This window comes from Dipodomys spectabilis, unplaced genomic scaffold (assembly GCF_019054845.1).
Source record: "Dipodomys spectabilis isolate Male_0828 unplaced genomic scaffold, ASM1905484v1 ptg000019l, whole genome shotgun sequence".
Classification (NCBI taxonomy): domain Eukaryota; kingdom Metazoa; phylum Chordata; class Mammalia; order Rodentia; family Heteromyidae; genus Dipodomys; species Dipodomys spectabilis.
The window spans coordinates 10,231,825-10,256,110 of NW_024870696.1; the positions used below are offsets into that span (position 1 = coordinate 10,231,825).

The window sequence follows — 24,286 nt, forward strand, 5'->3', positions numbered from 1 at the left end:
GTGAGCTGATATATCCAAGTGTTCATTGAAGAAAATACACAGTCAATTCACACAGACCTAAAGCAGCATTTAATTGGCTGGTCTAAGTCTTATCATTTTCTTCAGGTTCACTTATTTGTCATGCAATTAATTTAATTTGTCGAGTAAATTAGATTTTTTTGTCACCCAGGGAAAAAGGGATGCTGCACATATAATTCAAAGGATTCAATTTTTCCTTGTTTAATATTGGTAAGTAAAAGAATTAAGCTAATGCAATAAGAAATATATGATTTGGCTCATATAGAAATCATGTTTGGGTTTCATTTCTTATTGAGGAATTATATATATCCCAAGTTAGGTCAGACTTGAACTTGAAATATGTGGTGTAACAATGTGGTAACTATTATTTACTTCTTGATTAATTTAGCTACATAAGTAGAGTCTATCTAATTTTTATTTGATATAACCACTATTTCATATTTTACCACTTCTCTAGTCTATAACATTATTACTGCTGGTAATGAAATTTAATTTCATGTTATATAGTATGGCAAATACATAGAAATGTTAATTAGTTGAAAACCCTCTCTTGAGATTATATGATGTGTTATTCTGGATGATTTGAAACCTTTTCAGGGGCCATCTTGTTACAGGCTCCTGTTTAGTCACCTTGAGGGTTTTTTTTTTTTCTGGCTCTGGGTCTTGAACTCTGGGTTCCCTGTCCCTGACCTTCTTTTGCTTAAGATGAACTCTCTCTGAGTTACACTACTTCTGGCTTTTTTTTTTTTGGAGTAGTTTATTGGAGATAACAAAATAGTGAGACAAAGAACAAAGTATCACACTGATAGTCAGTGAGACTCACAAGATACTATGTTGGAAATGAACTTTACAACCTAGGGGAGAAGGGAAATCGGGGGTTAGGGAAAGTGGGAAAAAAACAAGGGTGGGGTTAACAATATTTAACAAGAAATGTACTCATTCCCTTACTTATGTTGTAACCCTCTGACATTACTCTTACAATAAAATAAGATTTTTTAAGTGCTTTACTTCCTCAGACATCAGAAAAATATAAATTAATTTAAAAAAATGTGTCTCATGGTGCTTCTGCCCGGACTGGTTTAGAACCACGTTCCTTAGATCTCAGCCTTCTGAGTAGCTACTGTTACAGGCATGAGCCTCTGGCATCTGGCTATGACTTCTGTTTTAAATTTGCTAAGGTCTGTTTTATAAACTCACATTTGAACTTATGAAAATTCTTTGTAAATAGTCTACAGATGTAATTAAATTCAGTTGACTGATCTTATTACATCATTATACATGTTATTACATCTATAATAATTTACTGCCTGATGGGCTTGTGGATTACTTATTCAGAAGTGCTGAAATCTCTAAATTTATGGATAAATGTATTTACAGTCTTTATAGTTCTGTAAATTTTTGCCTCAGGCATTTAACTCTAGTTATGTCCATACACATGAATAATTCTTATATGTTCTTTGAGAACTGATTGGAAATCCTTAGGTCTTTTGACTTTCCTATTAATTTTACTTGTTTTGAATTTGTCTGAGATGAATAACATTACTAATAAGTATTTAGATGTATGAAACATTTATCCATCCTTTTATTTTTAATCTATATATGTTTGTATTTAAGGTGTACTTCTTTATTCAACATACTGTAGTGTTTTACTTAATGTTTAATGTCAGATCATCTCTCTTTTTCATTGATTTATTAGGCCATAGATATATTAATTGATTTTTGATAGATCAAAATATCTACTGAATTTTTAGCATTGAGCTCTAGTTTTATTTTTAATTATCTTATTATTAAATTGTCTTGTTTCCTTTCACAGTATGTCTCCTGAGGATAATTGAGGCTTTCTGAGAAGGAGATGATTCCTCTAAAATGCCTAGTTCCCTCCAACTTACCCAAGGAGTCCCAGAAACAATGCCTTATAGAAGTAGCTTTGATCTAAGGAGCATAAACAAAAGATTGGAAGGATTAGAGAGACTTGTATTCATGTAATTTTGAGCCCCTGGAGAAAACAAGCAATTTTATAATTAGCATTTGTAATACTTGCGATTTCATATTCTGAAGTGTTTGAACACTGCTTAAGTTGTCATTGCTTGCCGATAAATGCAGTGTCTAACACAATACATTTCCAGTGATTTCACTTTTTTGAAAGGAAGCACATAGTACAATGATCAAAAACCTTTATTTAATTGGTGCTAATTGAAATGGTAAGTACTCAAAAAATAATGTTTAAAATAATAAAAAAACATGATAAAAATAACTCAAAAATCCTATAATTACAAATATTTTATATAAAGAGTAGACACAGAACAAGATCTGAACACAATGATTTTACCAATGATGAATATAAAAGCCCTAAATACAGGCAAAAGATGGTTGAGTAAAGACTTACTAATTGTATCAAATAAAGAACACCTTGGAGCCGGCACCAGTGGCTTCCACCTGTAATGCTAGCTACTCAGGAGGTTGAGATCTGAGGATCACCGTTCAAAACTAGCCCAGGCAGAACAAAGCCCATGAGACTCTAATCTCCAAATAACCACCAGAAAACCGGAACTGACACTTTGGCTCAAGTGGTAGAATGTTAGCCTTGAGCTGAAGAGCTGAGGGACAGTGCCCAGGCCCAGAGTTTAAGCCCCATGACCACCAAAAACAAACAAAAAACACCAAGTATATCATTCTCAAATGATACCTCCCCAAACAAAACGAGCAGATGATTTCTCTTACTGGAGAAATCTACATGCATTCATCCAAAAAGACTCATCATGGTACAGTACAGAATATCTCTTGGAAATTCTCAGTTGCAGCACATACTTTTCCATATATCACATTACCAAAACTGTACATGAGAATGCTTTTGAGTGGAGAATTTAATATTGTAATGGAAAAATTTTACTGTAGATCATCTAAAATGTGTGAGTCTACAGGTTAAAAATTATGCTGATCTAGAAAATAATTCTGTGGATGGCCTTCTCTGAAACAAAAAGCAAACAAATAAACTTCTTAGAATAGCAGTTCACAGTATCTCAAAAAGATTTTTCCATTCTTCAAGCACAAGTTATTTGCTCTGAAAATACATATACGGCAAATACAGAAGAAAAAATTAGACAAAATAACTCAAAATAGTGGCATGTAATATTTATGAACTTTGTACTTTTCAGAAAAGTTGTACATACTATCTGGAAATTATTCATGCTTAGTTGATTGTTTTAAGAAAAGGATATGGTAATCTATACAAGAATGTTTATGCATAGATTTTTTTTTGCATTTAAAAAACATCTACAATTTTACAAGTATAATTAGCTATAAATCTAATTCCCTGCCTGGAACAAAAACTAGGATATTTGAAAATGGCTTTTTTTTTTTTTTTTTGGCCAGTCCTGGGCTTAAACTCTGGGCCTGGATGCTGTCCCTCAGTTCTTCAGCTCAAGGCTAGCATTCTATGAAAATTGGCTTGTTATTCTACTTTATCCATGGACAAAAGAGCACCAATATTTTTTTTCCCCTCTTGGAAAATACTTTTGGAATTGGACTGGAGATTAAGAAAAAAAAGGACAAAAATTGTAGTGTCTCACTTCATAACTGAAAGAACCTCTTAGCATATAAAATGCCAAGAGAATACTTAAAGCATCAAGCAATTGTGGATTTTAGGAACTACTTATTGGTCATTTTCTCAGAATTAAACCATAAGTTAAATGAAATAAGTGCCTGTTTATAAGGGAGCTGAGTATAATTATTTGGAAATGTGACTATGATTGGGATTTCCTTTCAATTCACCATCAGATGTGTAGGCAGATTTTACTCCAGAGGACTGACCATATAAGTACGAATATCACTGCTTTAAAAGGTAACCCTGGTTCCTTTTTTTACATAAGAGTTCTGCTCCTCTCCTGTTTACTGCCTCCTCAGATAAGGTTTGGGGAGCTTGCCATTTTGGTTTATTTGGCTAGTCTGTTCTTCATATTAGAGTGCTGTTTATGACAGATCTACAGGATAAATCCAGTATGTCATTTCTTGACATCGGCAGTGCCAGCTCTATATAGCATTTACTTTATGTGTCTGTTGCTTATGCAAGGATCAAGTTTTCACATGAAAAAAATTGATTTCACTTGTTCATAAATTTAACAAGCAGCAAACATAATATAGAGTATTTCACTACCTGCCTAGAATAAGTAGTCCATGGAGAGGAGTAAATAAATTTCTTAAGTAAACTGCCATCATCAACTGATTGATAAGAATGCTAAAGACTGCTTTTCAAAGTTTGGTGGTTATATGTAAAAGACTATCTTGTTTAACTTGTCTGTGAAATATGAGGCTGTATTATTCTTTTTAGTGTAGTATCCTATCACAGATAAATCTTAGATATCAAAATAATGCCAGAAAAAATTAAAAATTGAATATATACATATATATATATTCAAAAGCCTGATACTGATAGTCAATTAAGTGTTATGAAGACGAAGTAAGTGATCTGGATCTAGTTTAACTCTCATAGGACTAAGTAAAAGTTAAATCTAAACAATGACTAATTTTGTATAGAGAAATTATCTTTTCGAACTCATTTTCATAATTTTCTTGAAATTGTATTAACATCAGTCATTGCACATAACATACTACAAGTCTCTGCCTCCAAGACTGGCATAACATAACAATCCTTTTCCTAGGTGACCTCCATTTCAAAAGAAGCTGGTAAGAAATGTTGCTAGAAATCTCTAAGAATTCCAGCTCAACAGAACTGACTGGAATAGAACTTCAAATGAACAGACGTTTTCCCTATGTTTTATCCACTCCCTGATTCACATCCTCACTTTCTATTCCCAACAACCTTCACATGGATGGCTGGTCAATTGAATGAGTAGAAATGTATAGGTGTGAATATTTTTGTAATGTCTCGAAGTGGATTCTAAATGTTGACTTGGCTTAATCTTCTAGAGTTAAATGTGGCTTAGTTGAGCCCTTTTTAAATAAACAGTTCTAACCAAAAACAAAAATCTCAACTCTGATTCTAAGCTAATTGGATTCCGATTCACATCCCATCTATTTGACCTAACATAATTTCCCCATTTCATCTTCTCCTCTTTCCTCCCTTCCTTCCTCCCTCCCTCCCTTCCTTCCTTCCTTCCTTCTTTTTTTCCTTCTTTCTCTTTCCTCCCTCTCTTTTTCTCCCTCCCTCCTTCCCTACCTTTCCTGTCTCTGTCTCTCCTGTTTAGTCTCAGGAAGTTTAACTACACTCCTTCAATTGGTAAGAAATCTTAGAATGATAGTGCTGCAGGGTATGTAATGCATTAACAAAATTGAAAAACTCATGCTTACTAATTTTTACTTAGGTCAACGTTGCCATCCTAATCATGGTGTTTCACTGTCTTGCATTTAAAATCAGATACAAATATAAATAGACCTGGCTTCATTTCAATAACATTTGTAGCTTCATGCTTTATGAGTCCAGGAATGAGAAAATGTGATGAGAGACATCATCATCAAGAGCAGATAGAACAGAGAAAATAAAAGATACTTCAATGAGTAGTGTGGTGCCAACTAGAATTTAAAAGACATGTACCACAGAACTTTCCAGATACACTTCATATTTGTATGTAAATTAAGTGTATAGAGGTCGGAAACACTCTTGGCACTGTTTGCAAGTTTGCAGGTACACTGAATTTTTTTTTAATTTAATTTAATTTTATTTGTGAACATACTGTACAGAGGAGTTACAGTTACATGGGCAGGATAATGCGTACATTTCTTACCAAGCATTGCAGCCTCCTCCTTTGTTTACCTTTCACATCCCTTCCCAGCCTCCCCCCTCCCCCCCAATCCCAATCCTTCTCCTTCCCCCCCTTCCCCCCCCCCCCCCCCCCCGCACCAACATTGTAAAGCTTGTTTTGGACATGACAACTTGTACTTCTTATTGTTGCAACAGGTCCACCTGTATCCTTAAACAACTGGTTTTTCCCCATCTCCTCCACAAGTTATACTGACATCAAATATAGTGAAAGCAGGGGTTATACTGTGGGGGAGGGACATACAAAGCAACAAAGAGATAATCTTATAAATGCGTTAGAAACACATGCATGAAAGAAAAAAAAATTAAAATACACATCTAAGGGTTCATTTTCCTGACATCACATTATCTGACCTTTTCCGCTTGACTCATACATATACTAGATATTACAAATAAGGGAAACCATAGGACCTACGTTTCTTTGGGCCTGGCTTACTTCACTTAATATAATTTTTTCCAAGTTTTTCCATTTCCTAACAAATGGGGCAATGTCATTCTTTCTGATGGAGGCATAGAATTCCATTGTGTATATATACCACATTTTCTTGATCCATTCATCTACTGAGGGGCATCTGGGTTGGTTCCATATCTTAGCTATGGTAAATAATGCTGCAATAATACACTGAATTTTTTTTAATGTTTGCTATGGATTCATAGTTGAAAATTTGTGAATCTATCAGGAAATCACAGTTTATAGAATTGTACAATCCAGTCTCTGTAATACTAAAATTTCTGTTAACTTATATATTAGAAATATAAGTGCAAGAACTTCATCTAGTATTTGGTACTATTTGTACTTTAGGATGACATTCTCCTATTTGAATGTTATAGGCTGCATGCAGCAGCTACTCAGAAATATTTATGCAAATACCTTAAGTACAAATATTTTCATAAAGGTCATAAATAAGTTTAGTATTTTGAATGTAACAATGAATACAGATCATATTTTTATGGCCTTGTAAGTCATTAGACATTATTGTTTTTATGAAATGTTAATATTTTTAGAATGGGTACGTTCAAAATTTTCTTCCAGATATGTTGAGATACACAATACACTCTCATCTATGTTTACCACATTGTGCCATAACACAGCAATTTTTTCTCTTATCCAATTATAACATGATAGTTTGACAACTTTTCCTGCACTCTATTTTCACCAAATTCCAGTGACCAATAGTCTACTATCAACTTTTAAGAGATTAGTGTTAGATTCCACATAAAGTATTATCTGTGATATTTGTCTATGTCTGGGTTACTTCATTTAATATATCACCTTGTTGGTCAATCTATGAAGAACTAATGATCAAAATGTATTCTTCTTTTGGCTCAATAGCATCCAGGTGGGCATTCTGCATGTTTTTCTCTTTATCCATTCTTCTGTCAGTCATGGTGCTTGAACTCTGAGCCACAGCGTCACTTCCAATTTTCTGAATGGTTTATTGGAGATAAGAGTTTCATGGAATTTCCAGCCAGGGCTGGCTTTGAACCATGATCCTTCAGATCTCAGCATCTTGAGTAATTAGGATTACAGGCGTGAGCCACAGGCATCCGGTTTGTTTGTTTGTTTTTGTTTGTTTTGAATATACATTCTTTATTAAGGCCAAGATCGTACTACTTTATTTTTTTTATGTTTTCTATTGTGAAAATACTGTACAGAGGGGTTACAGTTACATGAGCAAGGTAATGAATATATTTCTTATCAAGCATTGTTGCCTCCTCCTTTGTTTTCCCTTCCTATCCCTTCCCTTCTCCCAGTCCCCCACTCCTGCACCAAAGTTGTAAAGTTAGTTTTTCAACATAATGTCTTGTACATCTCATTGTTGCAATGGGTCCACCTATATCCCTATTTAAATGATTTTTTCCCTTCCCCTCCCCAAATTATACCAACATTAAATACAGTGAAAACAGGGGTTATATCGTGGGGGAGGGACATACAAAGCAACAAAGAAATCATCTTATAAATATGTTAGAAACAATAGCAAGACAGAAAAACCATCTGAGTCCTTCTCTTGGGGTTCATTTCACCTAACATCCTATTAAGCATTGTTGCCTCCTCCTTTGTTTTTCATCTACCATCCCTTCCCTCCCACTTCCACAACTACCCCCCCTAAATTGTAAAGTTCATTGTTCAACAGTGTCTTGTACATCTTATTGTTACAATGGGGCAACCTATATCACTATTTACACATTTTGTTTTTTTTCCTTCTGCCCCCCAAATTACACCAACATCAAATATGGTGAAAACAGGGGTTATACCATGGGGGAGGAACATGCAAAGTAACAAAAAAAATCACATGGTACCTTATAAATACGTTAGAAACAATAGCAAGAAAGAAAAAAAACCACTCGTGTCCCTATATTGGGGTTCATTTCACTTAATATCATCTTATATGGTCATATGTACATAGCTTTGACCTTTTCTGCTTATCCCAGACATATACTAGTTATTGCAAGTAAGGGCAATCATAGGACCTGTTTCGTTGGGCCTGGTTTACTTCACTTAGTATAATTTTTTCCAAGTCTTTCCATTTCCTAACAAATGGGGCGATGACATTCTTTCTGATGGAGCCATAGAATTCCATGTGTGTGTGTGTATGTGTGTGTGTATCTATCTATAGATAGATAGATAGATAGATAGATAGATAGACAGACAGACAGACAGACAGACAGACGGACGGACAGACAGACAGACAGACAGACAGACAGATAGATAGATAGATAGATAGATAGATAGATAGATAGATAGATAGATAGATAGATAGAGATATCTCACATTTTCTTGATCCATTCATCTACAGAGGGGAATCTAGGTTGATTCCATATGTTAGCTATGGTAAATAATGCTGCAATAAACATAGTTGTGCTGGTAGCTTTAGTATGGTCTTGTTCTGGTAAATGCCCAAAAGAGGAGCTCTATATGAAGTCTATTGAGGAACTTCCATACTGGTTTCCAAAGTGATTGAACAAGTTTACACTCCCACCAACAATGCAGTAAGGTTCCCTTCTGTCCACATCCCCTCCAGCATCTGTTGTTATTAGAGTTCTTGATTATAGCCATTCTAACTGGTGTGAGGTGGATTTTCAATGTTGTATACTTGCAGCTACAGTATGTGTTTCTCTTTTTCCCTAGCCACACTATCCTTTGACATACATTATTATTTTGAAAATAGTCATTCCAAAAATCCTAAGCTAAATCTTAATGTGGTTTTTCAAGGTAAACTGATTCTTTGCAAATATTAGAGATATAAGATATATGCAATCCAATCTATGATTTACATAATTTATGCAATGTATGCAAGTCTGTGATATAATGAAAGAAGTGTATATAAGTACAGTAAGAATTTGATGTCGATTAATGAGAAATTATTTCGATATCATCAAAAATTTTGCCACACTCACAGCAATATGTTTACTAATTATATATGTATATTACTATATGTATAATATGGTGTATTGTCAACATGTTACTAATGTTAATTCTAATATTGCTTGTAATGATTTAATTAAGTATATAAATACATAGGAGATATATCATCCAACAATTCCTATAGTATTTACTTTTACTTTCAAATGCATGACTAAAAATTCTTGATACATATATTGCCCATAATATATTTCCATGAAGAAGCAGAGTTTGCTAGTGCTAAAGTCATCATGAAGACGGGAAATAAGGAGGAACTGGGACAGAACGATCAATTTTTCTTCAACACCCCAAACACTCTTTCCATTGCCCCTAGGACTTCCTTGTTCCTCAGGCTGTAGATAATGGGGTTGAGCATGGGAGTGAGGATGGTGTAGAAGACAGCCAGGATCTTATCTCCTGTGGGGGAGCGGACATTAGAAGGCTGAAAATAAGTGTAGAAAAAAGGTGCATAATAAAATGTCACCACAGTTAAATGTGTTGAACAGGTGGCGAAAGCTTTCTTTCTTCCCTCTACTGAGCGCATATGGGAGACAGCAAAAAGTACCCGACCATAGGAAGCAGTGATCCCGAGGAAAGGAAAGAGGAGAAATAGGCAGGTACTCACAAAAATTACGTACTCATAGACCCAAGTGTCCATACAAGCCAGTGGTAACATGGCTGGGATATCACACAGGAAATGATTAATGGCCCTAGACCTACAGTAAGGAATGTGCAAAGCATAGACTGTGTGTGTCACCGAGTTGATAGAGCCGAGTATCCAAGATCCTACGATCATCTTCAGGCACGTAATTTTACTCATGCGGATGGGGTAGTGGAGGGGGTGGCAGATGGCCACAAACCGGTCATAGGCCATGGAGGCCAGCAGCAATCCTTCAGAACATGCCATGGTCGCAAAGAAGAAGATTTGCACCCCACATCCGAGGAAGGAGATAGTCTTCTGTCCAAAGAGGAAGTTGAACGCCATTTTGGGAACAGTGGTTGAGATGGATATCAGGTCCATGAGAGAAAGCTGGCTGAGGAGAAAGTACATGGGGGTGTGGAGCCGGGGATCCACACGTATCAGGTGGATCATGGCTGAGTTACCAAATAAGGCAACAAAGAACACAAAGATGATCAGGAGCATAAGAATTAGTCCAGTTTGATTTGGTGACAATAACCCCAACAGAATAAAGTCACTTGAAGTTTGATTCCATGTCTCCATGAAGATATAATCCATTACTTCCTTGAAAGAAACATGTAAACAAACTTCACAAATCATCAATAAATCTGAAAAGAACAAAAAGGAATTGTGTTTGTTAAGGCTTCATCAGAATGAATTATTTTCTTTTGGTCACGTGTTAGCTTTCATGCATTGACAATATATGGATTGTATTTTTTTTTTTTTTTTGCTGCTTTTGCCTGGTATTATTCCAGCATGTCTGAGATATGTTTCTGGTTGTAAAATATAAAATCATGGGCAGAAAATATGAATATGTAAGATAAGACTTTACTTACTAAGGAATTCAGGAAACCTGGCCCTTATCAGTCTTAATAACAAATATAAACTGATGGGGGCAACTTTCCTAAATTTCACAGCGTCAATCTATTTATTTATTTATTTATTCACATATGTTCTAGAACTGGGGCTTGAACACACAGGGTTTTACATTCTTGTTCAGCGTATTTACTTACAACTGGTGCTATTTGATGTCATATAAAAGTCTAATAGCTTCTTTCTTTTATTAAAATTAGGAAATTCTTTTTGGAAATATGATTTTATTGTTATTATTAAGGTGTTGTACAGAGGAGTTACCATTTCATAAGTTAGGTAATGAGTATGTTACTGTTATAATTTAAATTTAAAATGCATGTGGTGATTATACCATATGCAAATATATAGACACTCCCATATTCTTGCTGTAGAAAACAAGAGTCTTTCTAATGATGTGCACTTTTCTTCACATTACTTCAATTATTAGAATACTTCAAAAACACAAATTACAAAAGTTTAAGCATTAATGTCATTTTCCTGACACTGAGAATTTCTTTGATACACCATTTATATATCTGAAAATAAAAGTTAAGGCCAATTTCAAATTTTGAGTCTGTGTCTGCTAAAATATGTTTCCTAACTTCAATATGCCACATTTTATTTTACTTGGGCAGTCCTTCACATTTGTCTGGACCTCATTTGATTCAATATTCTTATCTAGCATTCTTAACACACTATCATGCCTGGATCCAAACCATGGACCTGGATAGAGCACACATGAATGCGATGGGATGCTATTTCATCTTTTTCTCTGAAGTTTGCTGTTCCTATGTGGTAGGGAGGAACATGAAGCATTTTTAAGGCTGTTAGACTAGAAGGAAAGTAAGGTACTAGCATATTCTTGACTTCTGGCTGATTAATATTTGTACTTATGCTCTTTAGGTATGTCACATTAGTGAAATGAGAACAATAAGTTGTTATCATTTAGAGTAAAGAAAAAGAAGGAAAGTGACAAAATTTCATTTTAGCTATTTTGTTATTCCTTGCTCATATTTTGCATTGGAAATTTTAAATCTCTCCTTCTACTTCATCACTACCCTATACATCAATTCCTTCATTTAATCTTCCAAACCTGAGTGATTTATGAGCTTTTATATTTCTAATAATGGGTAGCCACATTCCCATATTTCAGTTTGAGATTCCCTGCTTTATATGCATGCGCTCTTCAGCTAAAAGAACACCTGGCAATTGCTACAATCATTTTTCATAATAATAAAATTAAATTATGTGCATTTACCACATTTTCTTGATCCATTCCTCCATTGAGGGGCATCTGGGCTGATTCCGTAACTTGGCTGTAAGTAAATAGTTTTGCGACGAATATGGTTGTACTGGTGACCTTACTATATCCTGGCTTGTAATCTTTTTGGTAAGTTCCAGGTGTGGAATTGCATAGGGTAGTTCTATGTTTATTTATCTATCTATTTATTTATTTAGTGAAACCCCCGTACTACTTTATAGAGAGGTTGAAAAGTTTATATTTCCACCACAGTGTATTAGAGTTCCCCTTTGGTTGTATCCTTACGAGCATTTGTTATTGTTTGTTTCCTTAATAATGGCATTCTAACTGGGGTGAGGTAGCATCTGTGTTGTTTTGATTTGTATTTCCTTTATGACCAGAGATGTCAAGCATTTTTTCTTCTATTGGTCATTTTCACTTCTTTTCCTGAGAAGTCTGTCTTTACGTCTTTAACTCATTCATAAATTGGGTTGTGTTTCTTTGGGGGTTTAAGTTTTTGAGCTCTAAGTATATGCTGGATATTAGTGACTTCTCTGAAGTATAGCTGGTAAAAATGACCCCATTGTGTAAGATTTCTTTTTAGCTTATTAGCTATGTCCTTTGATATGTAGAATCTTTTTCAGTTTGCTTAGATCCCATTTATCAAGACTTTCTTTGATTTGTACTATCCATAAGGAAATGGGAAGACTTAGGGGAGATTATATGAGGTGAAATAAGCCAGATGCAGAGAAACTAAGATTGCATGGTTTCCCTCATTTGTGGTAGCTAGAGTGTGCCTATAAATCTATAAATAAACACTCTGGGTGGTATGCAGTGGTTACAGATGAATTAAATGAAATATAATAGACTCTATGGAGAGCTGAAATATAATTCTTTAGAAGGACTAGGTTGAAGACCAACAAAATAAGCATCAGAAAATGGGTACTTGCAAGAGGAAGGGTAGTGCCAAGGGAACAGAGGGTAGACTAATGAAAAGGAAGAGGGGAAGAGAATCTTGTCAACAATTCATTATATATACCACAAAATTAAGAAAATAAAATTAATAAAAATGGACGGAGTGAGGATGTTGTAGGTAGTGACTGTGACCAAGATGTATTGTATTCATTTACTGAGTTGTTTAAAAGCCATCTCCTTTGTAAAACTACTTACAGATAATAAAAAATTATCAAAGAACACTTGATACTATGGCCTGTCATTGGGGGTTATTTTGGATTACCTTGGATTAGTGGGTTTTCAACACTATCAAACTCTATTATGTTTTCACATATGAGAGAAAATATGTGATTTGTTTCTCTGGTTCCTGACTTACTTCACTTAATACAATTTTTTTCCAAGTCCATTCAGTTTTCTTTGTAAATGATAAATCATTCTTTCCAGTGGATGAGTAAAAGTCCACTGTGTGTGTATTTGTGTGTGTGTGTGTGTCATGATTTTTGATTCATTTGAACATCAAAGGTCTCTTTCAATATCTTGGCTAAGATGACTAGTACAACAGTGAACAGTGAACACGGTTGTGCATTATATGTAAATGCAGTGCAATCTGTAACCCCAATCTACAAATTCTGAAATCTATAGTCCAAATTAATTATATAAAACTGATAAAAGAGCTGAGTAGCAGTGGCTCACACCTGTAATCCTAGCCACTCAGGAGTGTTGGATTTGAGGATATGGTTTGACCAGCCTGGGAAGTATCCTTTTCCCATCTATAACTTAGCCATTGAGAAATCACAGAGAGAAATTCAATGAGTTAATTAGTTAGACATCAAAAAAAGCACCTGTAGAATTCTAATAGGTTCTCTATATATGAATTACATTATAAGTTCACTTTTGGCTTTTCTAATTTGTTGGGAAATTGAATGTTCTTTCTCCTTCAGAAGTGGGTTCATCATAAAAATTAAAACTCCTAAATATTTTGCTTAGTAGAACCTAACACAACTAACCCAGACCAATAATTTCATGTAGACTCACCTCTGCCAATGTTTTTGAGCTTAAAATTTAAGTGAGGAAGTAGCTTGATGATGGCATCATTTCCTGCTGACAATCTGTTGAAATATTTAAAGAGGTTTCAACACCAGGCTTTGCTCACATCATCTTCCAAGGCTGCAATAAGGTCATGGCACTGATCAACAAATTACACCAAAACCAAACTTCCTTCTATTTATTTTTCTTTATCTGACAACTTCCTTAAAAAGAAATTCACAAGAATGGAAGGTGACAGGCAATAATCACTAGTAACACCACCAGTCAATATCATGTTAAAGTAAGAAAATAACTTTACTGTCCCTCTCTAAATATTTTCAGCATTTCTTTGTTAAAGCATCTTTATCATTCATTTATTCAGCAAAAATTTAAAAATACAGAAAAATATTTCACATTTCAAGGCTTCATGATCTACTGATAGATCACAGAAAACAAATTCCTCAATTTTATTTGCAAAGTCTTCTGTGATGCAGCCTTAAATGTTCCTCATTTTCCTCTCTAATTGATCCCCAGTGTTCATGACCACAGAGACAAAACTCTCCATCATTTCACTTAAGTTTGATGATCTGAATAGCAGCTCAGGAGTAGTGGACATTGAGAAAATTAACCAAACAAGTTTCAGCTTTCCTGCATCTTTTACTATTTGGAGTTATTCTAAGCAGGAATTGATCTCACGATCCCAGAACATGATCAGAGAATCACTTTTAAGCCATAGTTGTTACAATCCCCTCACATCTGCATTATATATCTAACAGTGCAGGAGACAAAGGAAACACTTCTAAGTGCCTGATAAATTGAGGAAAAACTAGTGTCAGGAACCATTTATTTTACAATTATTGGTTATCATAACTATAATATTCTTATGACAAAATATGTCACTCAATTTATGCAGGAGGTAGGTAATGAATCTAGGGATATATTAATCCAGGTATCGGTTATATTTTTTTTTGTCAAAAACAAGAATGTGTTGTGATAAAAAAATAGTATTTGGACCTCAAGAAAAGCATCAAAATAGTTGGTCAGATTCACTACTTAGTAATCAAATGGACAAATTTCATAGGGTATACTTTTTGTATTCCAAAGCTTTACTTATGGACTGATTTGTTAGGACACTTTGGGAACTAAATGGGAGCATATGTATGTCAAATGGTCACATAGATTCAGGAATTAGTACAATTTAGGATCTCTTATGATCCCATTCAATTCACACATTTGTAATCCAAAGAGTGAACATTTAACTTTATTTTGCATAATTATTTTGTACCTGGATCTGTTACAACAGAGAAAGGTGAGATAATATTATTTAATGAGAGTATGATGACTAATATGATATGTAACCAATATTAATGGCTAATATGATGAAGCATAAATCTTGCCTAGTGAGATGGATTGCTTTAAAATTGAAGACAGATAAGTATAAATATATGCTTCTAATGCTCATATTTATCTATAATTCTGTTTGTTTATTTTTTTGTTCATGAAATTTACCTTGAAAAATTCTCTGTTGTACAGAGAAATTAAACAGTTCAGATACTTTTTAAGAGAGTGTAATGGTCATTTTAGCAATCTGAGGACAGGGAGAGATGGTTAAGTGAAATACAGTATAGATATTTAGTTGGGAGAATTTGAGATGATTACTGAAGGTATTGTACAATAGGCATGTATAAATGGTCACAATTTGGAATATGCTGAAACTAATTTGCTCTTAGTATCATTTGGTTTTAAGGAATTCCATAAGGTCTGCAGTTATCTGGTGAAGGTATTTATTCTTTCCAGCATTCACCGTCTTCCTATACCATCCATCTACATACTTACTCCCTCTGTCCTTTACAAAGTGGTTGTGATGGCTTGGGAAGTATCAGTGTATGAGCTAATAAACATGAACTTGATCTGAACAAGACTGTAGGAATTTATTCTTGCTATTATCATCATTATTACTAATGGCGCTGTCCTAGAGTATTTGCACTTCGTTATGTGGTAGCATAATTATCTAACCCATTTATGCACTATGTAATTATCATATAGGGTTGACAATCACTTCTATTTCCTCAATGGTTTGTTAATTATATATGTTGCAAAGCTTTAAATTTTTCTCAATATCTAGTCAACATTCCATTCTCCTCTGGATTAGTATGTTAGTTTCTTAAGTGCATGAAGATCTATCAAATCTGTCTTCCAACTTCTAGCTTATTTTACTTTACATAGTGATTGTTAGTCCTTTGTATTTTGTTACAAAATGATAGAATTTATATATTTTTCTTTTCTGGTGTGTGGTGGTGGTGGTGGTGGTGGTGGTGGTGGTGGTGTGTGTGTGTGTGTGTGTGTGTGTGTGTCTTTGTCTTCTGTGTGTGCCTGTCCTGGGGCTTGAACTCAGGGCCTGGGTGCTCCTTCTAAGCTTTTTTGTCCAAGTCTAGCACTTTACCACTTGAGACACAGCTTCATGCTCACTCTGTGTGTGTATGTGTGTGTGTGTGTGCGTGCACGTGCACGCACACGCACACATGCCTAAGTGGAGATAAGAGTCTCTCAGTTTCCTGCCTGTGCTGACTTTGAATTGCAATCCTCAGATCTCAACTTCCTGAGTAGCTTGGATTACATTAGCCTGAGCCACCAGTTTCCAGCTGAGTTTTATTCTTTTTATAGCTGATTAATATCCTAGTGTGAATATCATATGCTCTTGAGAGCTTGTTGGGAGGTTCTAACAGATTAGCTCAGCTACTCATATACCCTCATATATGGCCTAAGACTGATCCTCCTCTAACAGGGATGGTTGTCCGCTTTGACCCAGAAAGGAGCTTCTAGATGGCCACACTTGGAGAGGTGAGGGAGGAAGGGGAAAACCCGCCCATCCAGCCAGATCAACCAAATCAACCCTGGCCATGAACGAGGAGACAGATGTCACAGCCCGATTGACCTCACAAGCTCATTTGCTCTTTATGTGTTCCTTTGATAGTAGACACCTTCTTTGATTCATTGTCTTAGTTCTTAAAATAAATATCTTGTAGAAGTCATAATCTCAGTGATGTGAAGAGTTCACTTCTTCATTGATATGTACCTAATAGATGGATAACTCAAACTAATAAATGATAATTCTATTTTTTTCATTTTCTCTGGAAGGTCAATATTGTTTTCCATAATTTCTGTACTAATTTTCATTACCAACATAACATCATAAATAATACTTTCTGCATTCTGTCCAGAAAGTGCTCTTTCTTATTTTTTTTTTAGTGTGTGTGTGTGTGTGTGTGTGTGTTTGATACAGTTCATTCTATCTAGAGTGAGATGATAGGTCATGGTTTTAGCCATGTGCATTTTACTCAGAAAAGAAATTTCCTTCATAACAGAACAATTTCCTTCATAATACTACCGTCCTCTCACAAGAGTGACTTCTTTGGGAAAAAAAAGTCGACTCAGACTTTAAGCCAATTTTTTGTAGGATTACATTTTTATCCATGAATAATTTGGTTAATGTCCAATTTAACTAATGGTAAACAAAAGTGAGCTTCTGACGTAGCATTATTCAGAAAGAAAATGTGACAACTATCTGTACTTGGGCTAAAAATAGATTGAACGGATATAGATTGAATATGGATTGAATCTCAATTCATTCAAATATGTATATATTGAGATTATTAATCATTTATGTGATAGATCAAAAAATATTTTACTTTCAGAAAACATTCCAGGGTTTGTAAGAAAGTTTCTAGGATGTAAAATAGTTCATTTGTCTTGTATATGTGGCCTCTGTGTGTGTGTGTGTGTGTGTGTGCAAATGTGCCAGTACACAGCTTGAACTTCATGCCTAGGCATTGTACTTCAGTATTTTAGCTCAAATCTAGCACCTCCCACTTAATACATAGCTTCACTTAGGACTTTTATTTATTTAAATCAACATTAACTCTATACATTTTTGTTTCTTGTCTAATTGAACGTTGATGTAAACATGTGTCTGTATACACATATGCATATACATTTTGAAAGCCCAGGTGCAAAACCCAGATTCTTTTGCATGTTACACAAGGACCCTCTATAACTTGGCAAAAATCTGATAGAACTTGAAGCAACAGAATTTGAATAATTTTTCATATATATGGTTACTTATGGAATGTGCAACAACAATAAGTACATTTCAAGTAGGTGTATGGTTCAAATGCATCTATGTTTTTTTTTTTTGTACTTCTGAAATTGCTCTTTTTTTTTAATTTAATTTAATTTTATTTGTGAACATACTGTACAGAGGAGTTACAATTACGTGGGCAGGACAATGCGTACATTTCTTACCAAGCATTGCAGCCTCCTCCTTTGTTTACACTTCATATCCCTTCCCAGCCTCCCCCCTCCTCCCCAATCCCAATCCTACTCCTTCCCCCCTCCCCGCCCCCCCCCCCCCCCCGCACTGACGTTGTAAAGCTAGTTGTACTTCTCATTGTTGCAACAGGTCCACCTGTATCCTTAAACAACTGGTTTTTCCCCATCTCCTCCACAAGTTATACTGACATCAAATATAGTGAAAGCAGGGGTTTATACTGTGGGGGAGGGATATACAAAGCAACAAAGAGATAATCTTATAAATGCATTAGAAACACATGCATGAAAGAAAAAAACAATAAAATACACATCTAAGGATTCATTTTCCTGACATCACATTATCTGACCTTTTCTGCTTGACTCATACATATACTATATATTGCAAATGAGGGAAACCATGGGACCTATGTTTCTTTGGGCCTGGCTTACTTCACTTAATATAATTTTTTCCAAGCCTTTCCATTTCCTAACAAATGGGGCAATGTCATTCTTTCTGATGGAGGCATAGAATTCCATTGTGTATATATACCACATTTTCTTGATCCATTCATCTACTGAGGGGCATCTTGGTTGGTTCCATATCTTAGCTATGGTAAATAATGCTGCAATAAACATAGTTGTGCTGGTAGCTTTAGTGTGGTCTTGTTTGTAAACATTTGGGTAAACGCCGAAAAGTGGGATTGCTGGGTCATAGGGGAGTTCTATATGAAGTCTTTTGAGGAACCTCCATACTGCTTTCCAAAGTGGTTGAACAAGTTTACATTCCCACCAACAATGAAGTAAGGTTCCTTTCTGTCCACATCCCCTCCAGCATCTGTTGTTGTTAGAGTTCTTGATTTTTGCCGTTCTAACTGGAGTGAGGTGATATCTCAATGTTGTTTTGATTTGCATTTCTTTTATGGCTAGGGATGTTGAACATTTCTTCATGTGTCTATTGGCCATCCTTCTTTCTTCTTCAGAGAAGTTTCTCTTTAAGTCTTTCGCCCACTTATTTATTGGGCAGTTGTTTCTTTGAGGATTTGTTGTTGGGGGGTTTAATTTTTTGAGTTCCAAGTATATTTTAGATATGAGACCCTTGTCCATTGTATGGCTAGTAAAGATCTTCTCCCAATCCGTGGGCTTTCTATTGATCTTGCTAGCTATGTCATTTGCCCTGCAGAAGCTCTGCAACTTTATGCAATCCCATTTGTCCAACCTTTCTTTGATTTGTTGAGTTTCTGGGTCTCTATTCAGAAAATTTCGGCCTGAGCCAAGGAGACCTAGGGTTTCTCCTATTCCATCCTATAATGTTTTCAGAGTGTCTGCTTTGAGTTCAAGGTCTTTGATCCATTTGGAGTTGATTCTGGTGCAGGGTGATATATAAGGATCTAGCTTAAGTTTTCTACATGTAGTTAACCAATTTTGCCAGCACCATTTACTGAAGAGGTTGTCTTTCTTCCATTCTATTGTTTTAGCTCCCTTATCGAAGATTAGATGGCTATAGGTCTGTAGGTTCATTTCTGGGTTTTCAATTCTATTCCATTGGTCCTGAGGTCTGTTCTTATGCCAATACCAAGCTGTTTTGATTACTATGGCTTTATAGTAGAGTTTGAAGTTTGGTATTGATATTCCTCCAGCCGTGTTCTTTCCATTGAGGAGTGTTTTTGTTATTCGGGGTCTTTTATTGTTCCATATGAATTTTTGGATTGCCTCTTCTATTTCCTTGAAGAATGAGGTTGGAATTTTGAAAGGTATTGCGTTGAATTTGTAGATAGCCTTGGGAAGTATTGCCATTTTCACGATGTTAATCTTTCCAATCCAGGAGCATGGGAGGCTTTGCCATTTTTTTATTTCTGTGTTGATTTCCTTTTTTAAGATTTTAAAGTTTTCATCATAGAGGTCTTTCACTTCTTTAGTTAATTCCTAGGTATTTTATTTTTTGTGGGGCTATTACAAATGGAGTTGCTTTCCTAATTTCAGCCACACTTTTCTCATTGTTGGCATACAGAAAAGCCATTGATTTTTGGGGGTTAATTTTATAACCTGCTACTTTGCCAAAGTTTTGAATCAGCTCGAGTAATTTGGGAGTGGAGTCTATGGGATTCTTTAAATACAAGATCATGTCATCTGCAAAGAGGGAGAGTTTTATTTCTTCTTTCCCTATTTGGATCCCCTTTATGTCTGCATCTTGTCTTATTGCTGTAGCTAGGCATTCTAATACTAGATTGAAGAGAAGTGGAGAGAGTGGGCATCCTTGTCTTGTTCCTGAGTTAAGAGGAAATGGCTTTAGTTTTTCACCATTGAGTATAATGCTGGCTGTAGGTTTGTCATATACAGCCTTTATTGTATTGAGGAATGTTCCATGGATTCCTAATTTTTCCAAAACCTTCATCATAAAGGGGTGTTGGATCTTGTCGAATGCTTTTTCTGCATCTATTGAGATAACCATGTGGTTCTTATTCTTGCTCCTGTTGATGTGATGAATAATATTAATTGATTTGCGTATATTGAACCAGCTTTGCATCCCTGGAATGAATCCTGATTGATCGTGGTGTATGATTTTTTGGATGAATTGTTGAAGTCGATTGGCCAAAATTTTGTTGAGAAGTTTTGCATCAATGTTCATCAAAGAAATGGGTCTATAGTTCTCTTTCTTTGATGAGTCCCTGCCTGGTTTTGGGATGAGGGTTATGATGGCTTCATAGAATGTGTTCGGTAGTGAGCTTTCTCTTTAAATTTCATTGAAGAGTTGGAGGAGTATTGGTGTGAGCTCTGCTTTGAAGGCCTTGTAAAATTCCGCTGTAAAACCATCTGGTCCTGGACTTTTCTTAGCTGGGAGGTCTCTTATTGCTGTTTCTATTTCAATGCTTGATATGGGCCTGTTAAGCTGGTTTAACTCATCTTGGTTTAGTTTTGGCATGTCAATATTTGCTAGGAAAAGGTCCATTTCTGTCAAGTTCTCAAACTTATTAGCATAAAGTTTTGAGAAGTATTCCCTTATAATGTTCTGAATCTTGGTTGTTTCTGTGGTGATGTTTCCATTCTCATCTCTGAGTTTATTAATTTGGGTGTGTTCTCTTCTTTTTCTGATAAGATTTGCTAAGGGTCTGTCAATTTTGTTAAGTTTTTCGAAGAACCAACTCTTTGTTTTGTTGATTCTTTCTATAGTTTTTTTGGATTCTAATTCATTTAATTCTGATTTAATTTTGATTATTTCTTTCCATCTACTCGATTGGGGTTTATCTTGCTGCTCTTTTTCAAGGAGATTTAGATGTGTCATTAAATTGCTAGTTTCAGATCTCTCCAATTTGTTGATGTAGGAGCTCAGAGCTATAAACTTGCCTCTGAGTACTGCCTTTGCTGTGTCCCAGAGGAGCTGGTATTTTGTGTGTTCATTTTTGTTGAATAGCATGAACATTTGAATTTCCTTTCTAATCTCTTCCATGACCGACTCATGATTCAGCAATGTGTTGTTCAGCCTCCATGTGATACCGGACTTTCTTTGGTGGCTTTTGGTGTTGAGTTCTAATTTTATTCCCTTGTGGTCAGAGAGAATGCAAGGTATAACTTCAATGTTTCTGAATTTAGACAAGTTTGCTTTGTGGCCTAAAATGTGGTCTATTTTAGAAAACGTTCCATGTGCTGCTGAGAAAAACGTGTATTCTGATGCTGCTGGGTGAAATGTTCGGTAGATGTCTGTTAAGTCTAGTTGATCTATGCAGCTGTTTAGATCTGCGGTTTCTCTGTTGAGTTTTTGCCGAGTTGATCTATCTAGTGGGGAGAGTGGTGTGTTAAAATCCCCAACAATTAATGTCTTTGGATCTATATGGGATTTGAGGGAAAGTAGTGTTTCTTTGATAAATTTGGGTGCTCCATTGTTTGGCGAATAGATATTTAGAATTGTAATATCCTCCTGAAGGAGAGATCCTTTAATTAGTATGTAGCGACCTTCTTTATCTCTTCTCATGAATTTTAATTTGAAGTCTATTTTATCTGATATTAGGATTGCAACCCCCGCCTGTTTATGGGGGCCGTTTGCTTGGTAGATTTTGTTCCAGCCTTTAACATTGAAAATGTGTTTGTTTTTACGGGCAAGATGTGACTCCTGCAGGCAGCAGATACAAGGGTCTTGTTTTTTAATCCAACTAGACAGTCTATGTCGCTTAATTGGACAGTTCAGTCCATTAATGTTAAGAGATAGGACTGAGAGGTATTTGGAAGTTCCTTCTTGGGGGCTGCAAAAACTGGGTTCTTCCTATGGTTCTTGGATTCTCAGTTTGGGTGCAGTTTCTTGGCCTTTGTTGCGGTCTTGTTGGTTTTCTATGTGTAAGACATCTTTAAGAATCTTTTGTAGGGCTGGTTTGGTGGAGATGTATTGTTTCAATTTTTCTTTGCTATGGAAGGTTTTTATTTGGCCTTCAGTTATGAAGGAGAGTGTAGCTAGGTACAGTATTCTTGGTTGATAGTTGTTTGTTTTTAGGGCATGGCATACATCATTCCAGGCTCTTCTTGCTTTGATTGTCTCTGCTGAGAAATCTGAGGTGATTCTAATTGGTTTCCCTTTATAGGTGATTACCCTTTTCTCCTTGACAGCTTTAAGGATCTTTTCCTTGTTCTGAGTTGATCCTGTGTGGATTATAATGTGACGGTGGGATGTCCTATTCTGGTCTGGTCTGTTTGAGGTTCAAAAAGCTTCTTGTATCTGAATAGGCCTATGTTTTTGTATGTTTGTGAAGTTCTCTGCTAGGATCCTGTTAAACAAATTTCCTAGACCATTAACTTCTGTTTCTAGGTGCTCCTCTACACCCATTATCCTTAGATTAGGCCTTCTGATGGTGTCTTCCAGGTGTTGGATAGATCTATCATATTTCTTGGACTTGTCTTGGATGGTTGTATATTCTTTCTCTATAATATCTAGGCTGTCTTCAATCCCTGAGATTCGATCTTCTGCATGGTCTAACCTGCTGTCAAGACTCTCTACTTTGTTTTTTATCTCTTTTCCTTCTAGTTGGTCAGCTTTGATGGCTTCAAGTTCTTTGTTGAAGCTCTGTTTTAGGTCTTGTATGAATTTCTTTACTTCCTTAATTTGGTGTTCAGTGTTTGTTCTCAAATCACTTAGTTGATTGGTTATGGTTTCTTTGGGCTCCCATTACTTCTGTTGGTTTCCATTCAGCATTCCCTTTGTGGTCTCCCTGACTTCCTTCACCTCTTTGTTAATGGATTCCATGAATGCCTTTAGAGATCTTTGTGTATTCTCTACCTGATCTCTCAATTCCTGAATTACTCTTTGATTAGCTTCCTCCCGTTTGTGGGATTCCTGCAGTTCTCTTTCCTCCCATTCGTAGGATTCCTGCAGTTCTCTTTGAGTGTTCTCAGCCTGCTCATGCCATTCCTCCCTTTCTCTTTGAGTATTCTCAAGTTGTTCACGCAAATCCTGTATCAGTTTTTGAGTAGCTTCCTCACGCTTATGATATTCCTGTATAAACTTTTGGGATGCTTCCTCTCTCTCCCTATCACGCTCATACAGAGTCCTTTGTAAGTTGTCAAACTTCTCATTTATCATGTTTGCCACCAGTGTTTGTAGAGCTATTTGGGAACTCTCCTCTGGATTGTTCATTATCTGATCTGACCCCTGATTATCAAGATTGGGAATTGAGATACCCGGATTTGCCATTTTTCTTGTGTTTTTCCCACTTACTCTGCCCATTTGAGATGAAAATAGCACCTGTTTTGTGCTAGAACACTATCTAAAGGCAACCATCAACCAACATTTGCATTTATACAGTCAATAGTCTACAGATACAATCTAGTTCAACAGATACATCTATTCAACATCAAACAACTATATGTTAATGGGCTTTGAACCGCAGAGAAGAATTTAGAAAGCCAGAAATTTTTAGGGTTAGGGAGAGATGTGGGTAAAAAATAGGAATAGATTGGTGTGGGGAGGCACAGGGAGAGTTAACTATGTCCTAATCTCAATGCGGGAAATAGGTTGGGTAGGATGCAAGTAGAGAGAGAGAAAAAAAG

At 35.7% G+C, this 24,286-nt stretch overlaps 1 protein-coding gene across 1 annotated transcript; it reads right to left on the minus strand.

Moving 5' to 3' along the window:
- Positions 1-9,486: 9,486 nt before the first annotated feature.
- On the minus strand, positions 9,487-10,419 carry LOC122103887 (olfactory receptor 2L13-like). Its single transcript, XM_042674575.1, has one exon. It carries the CDS (start codon positions 10,417-10,419, stop codon positions 9,487-9,489), a length of 933 nt encoding a protein of 310 aa, XP_042530509.1.
- Positions 10,420-24,286: the final 13,867 nt, after the last annotated feature.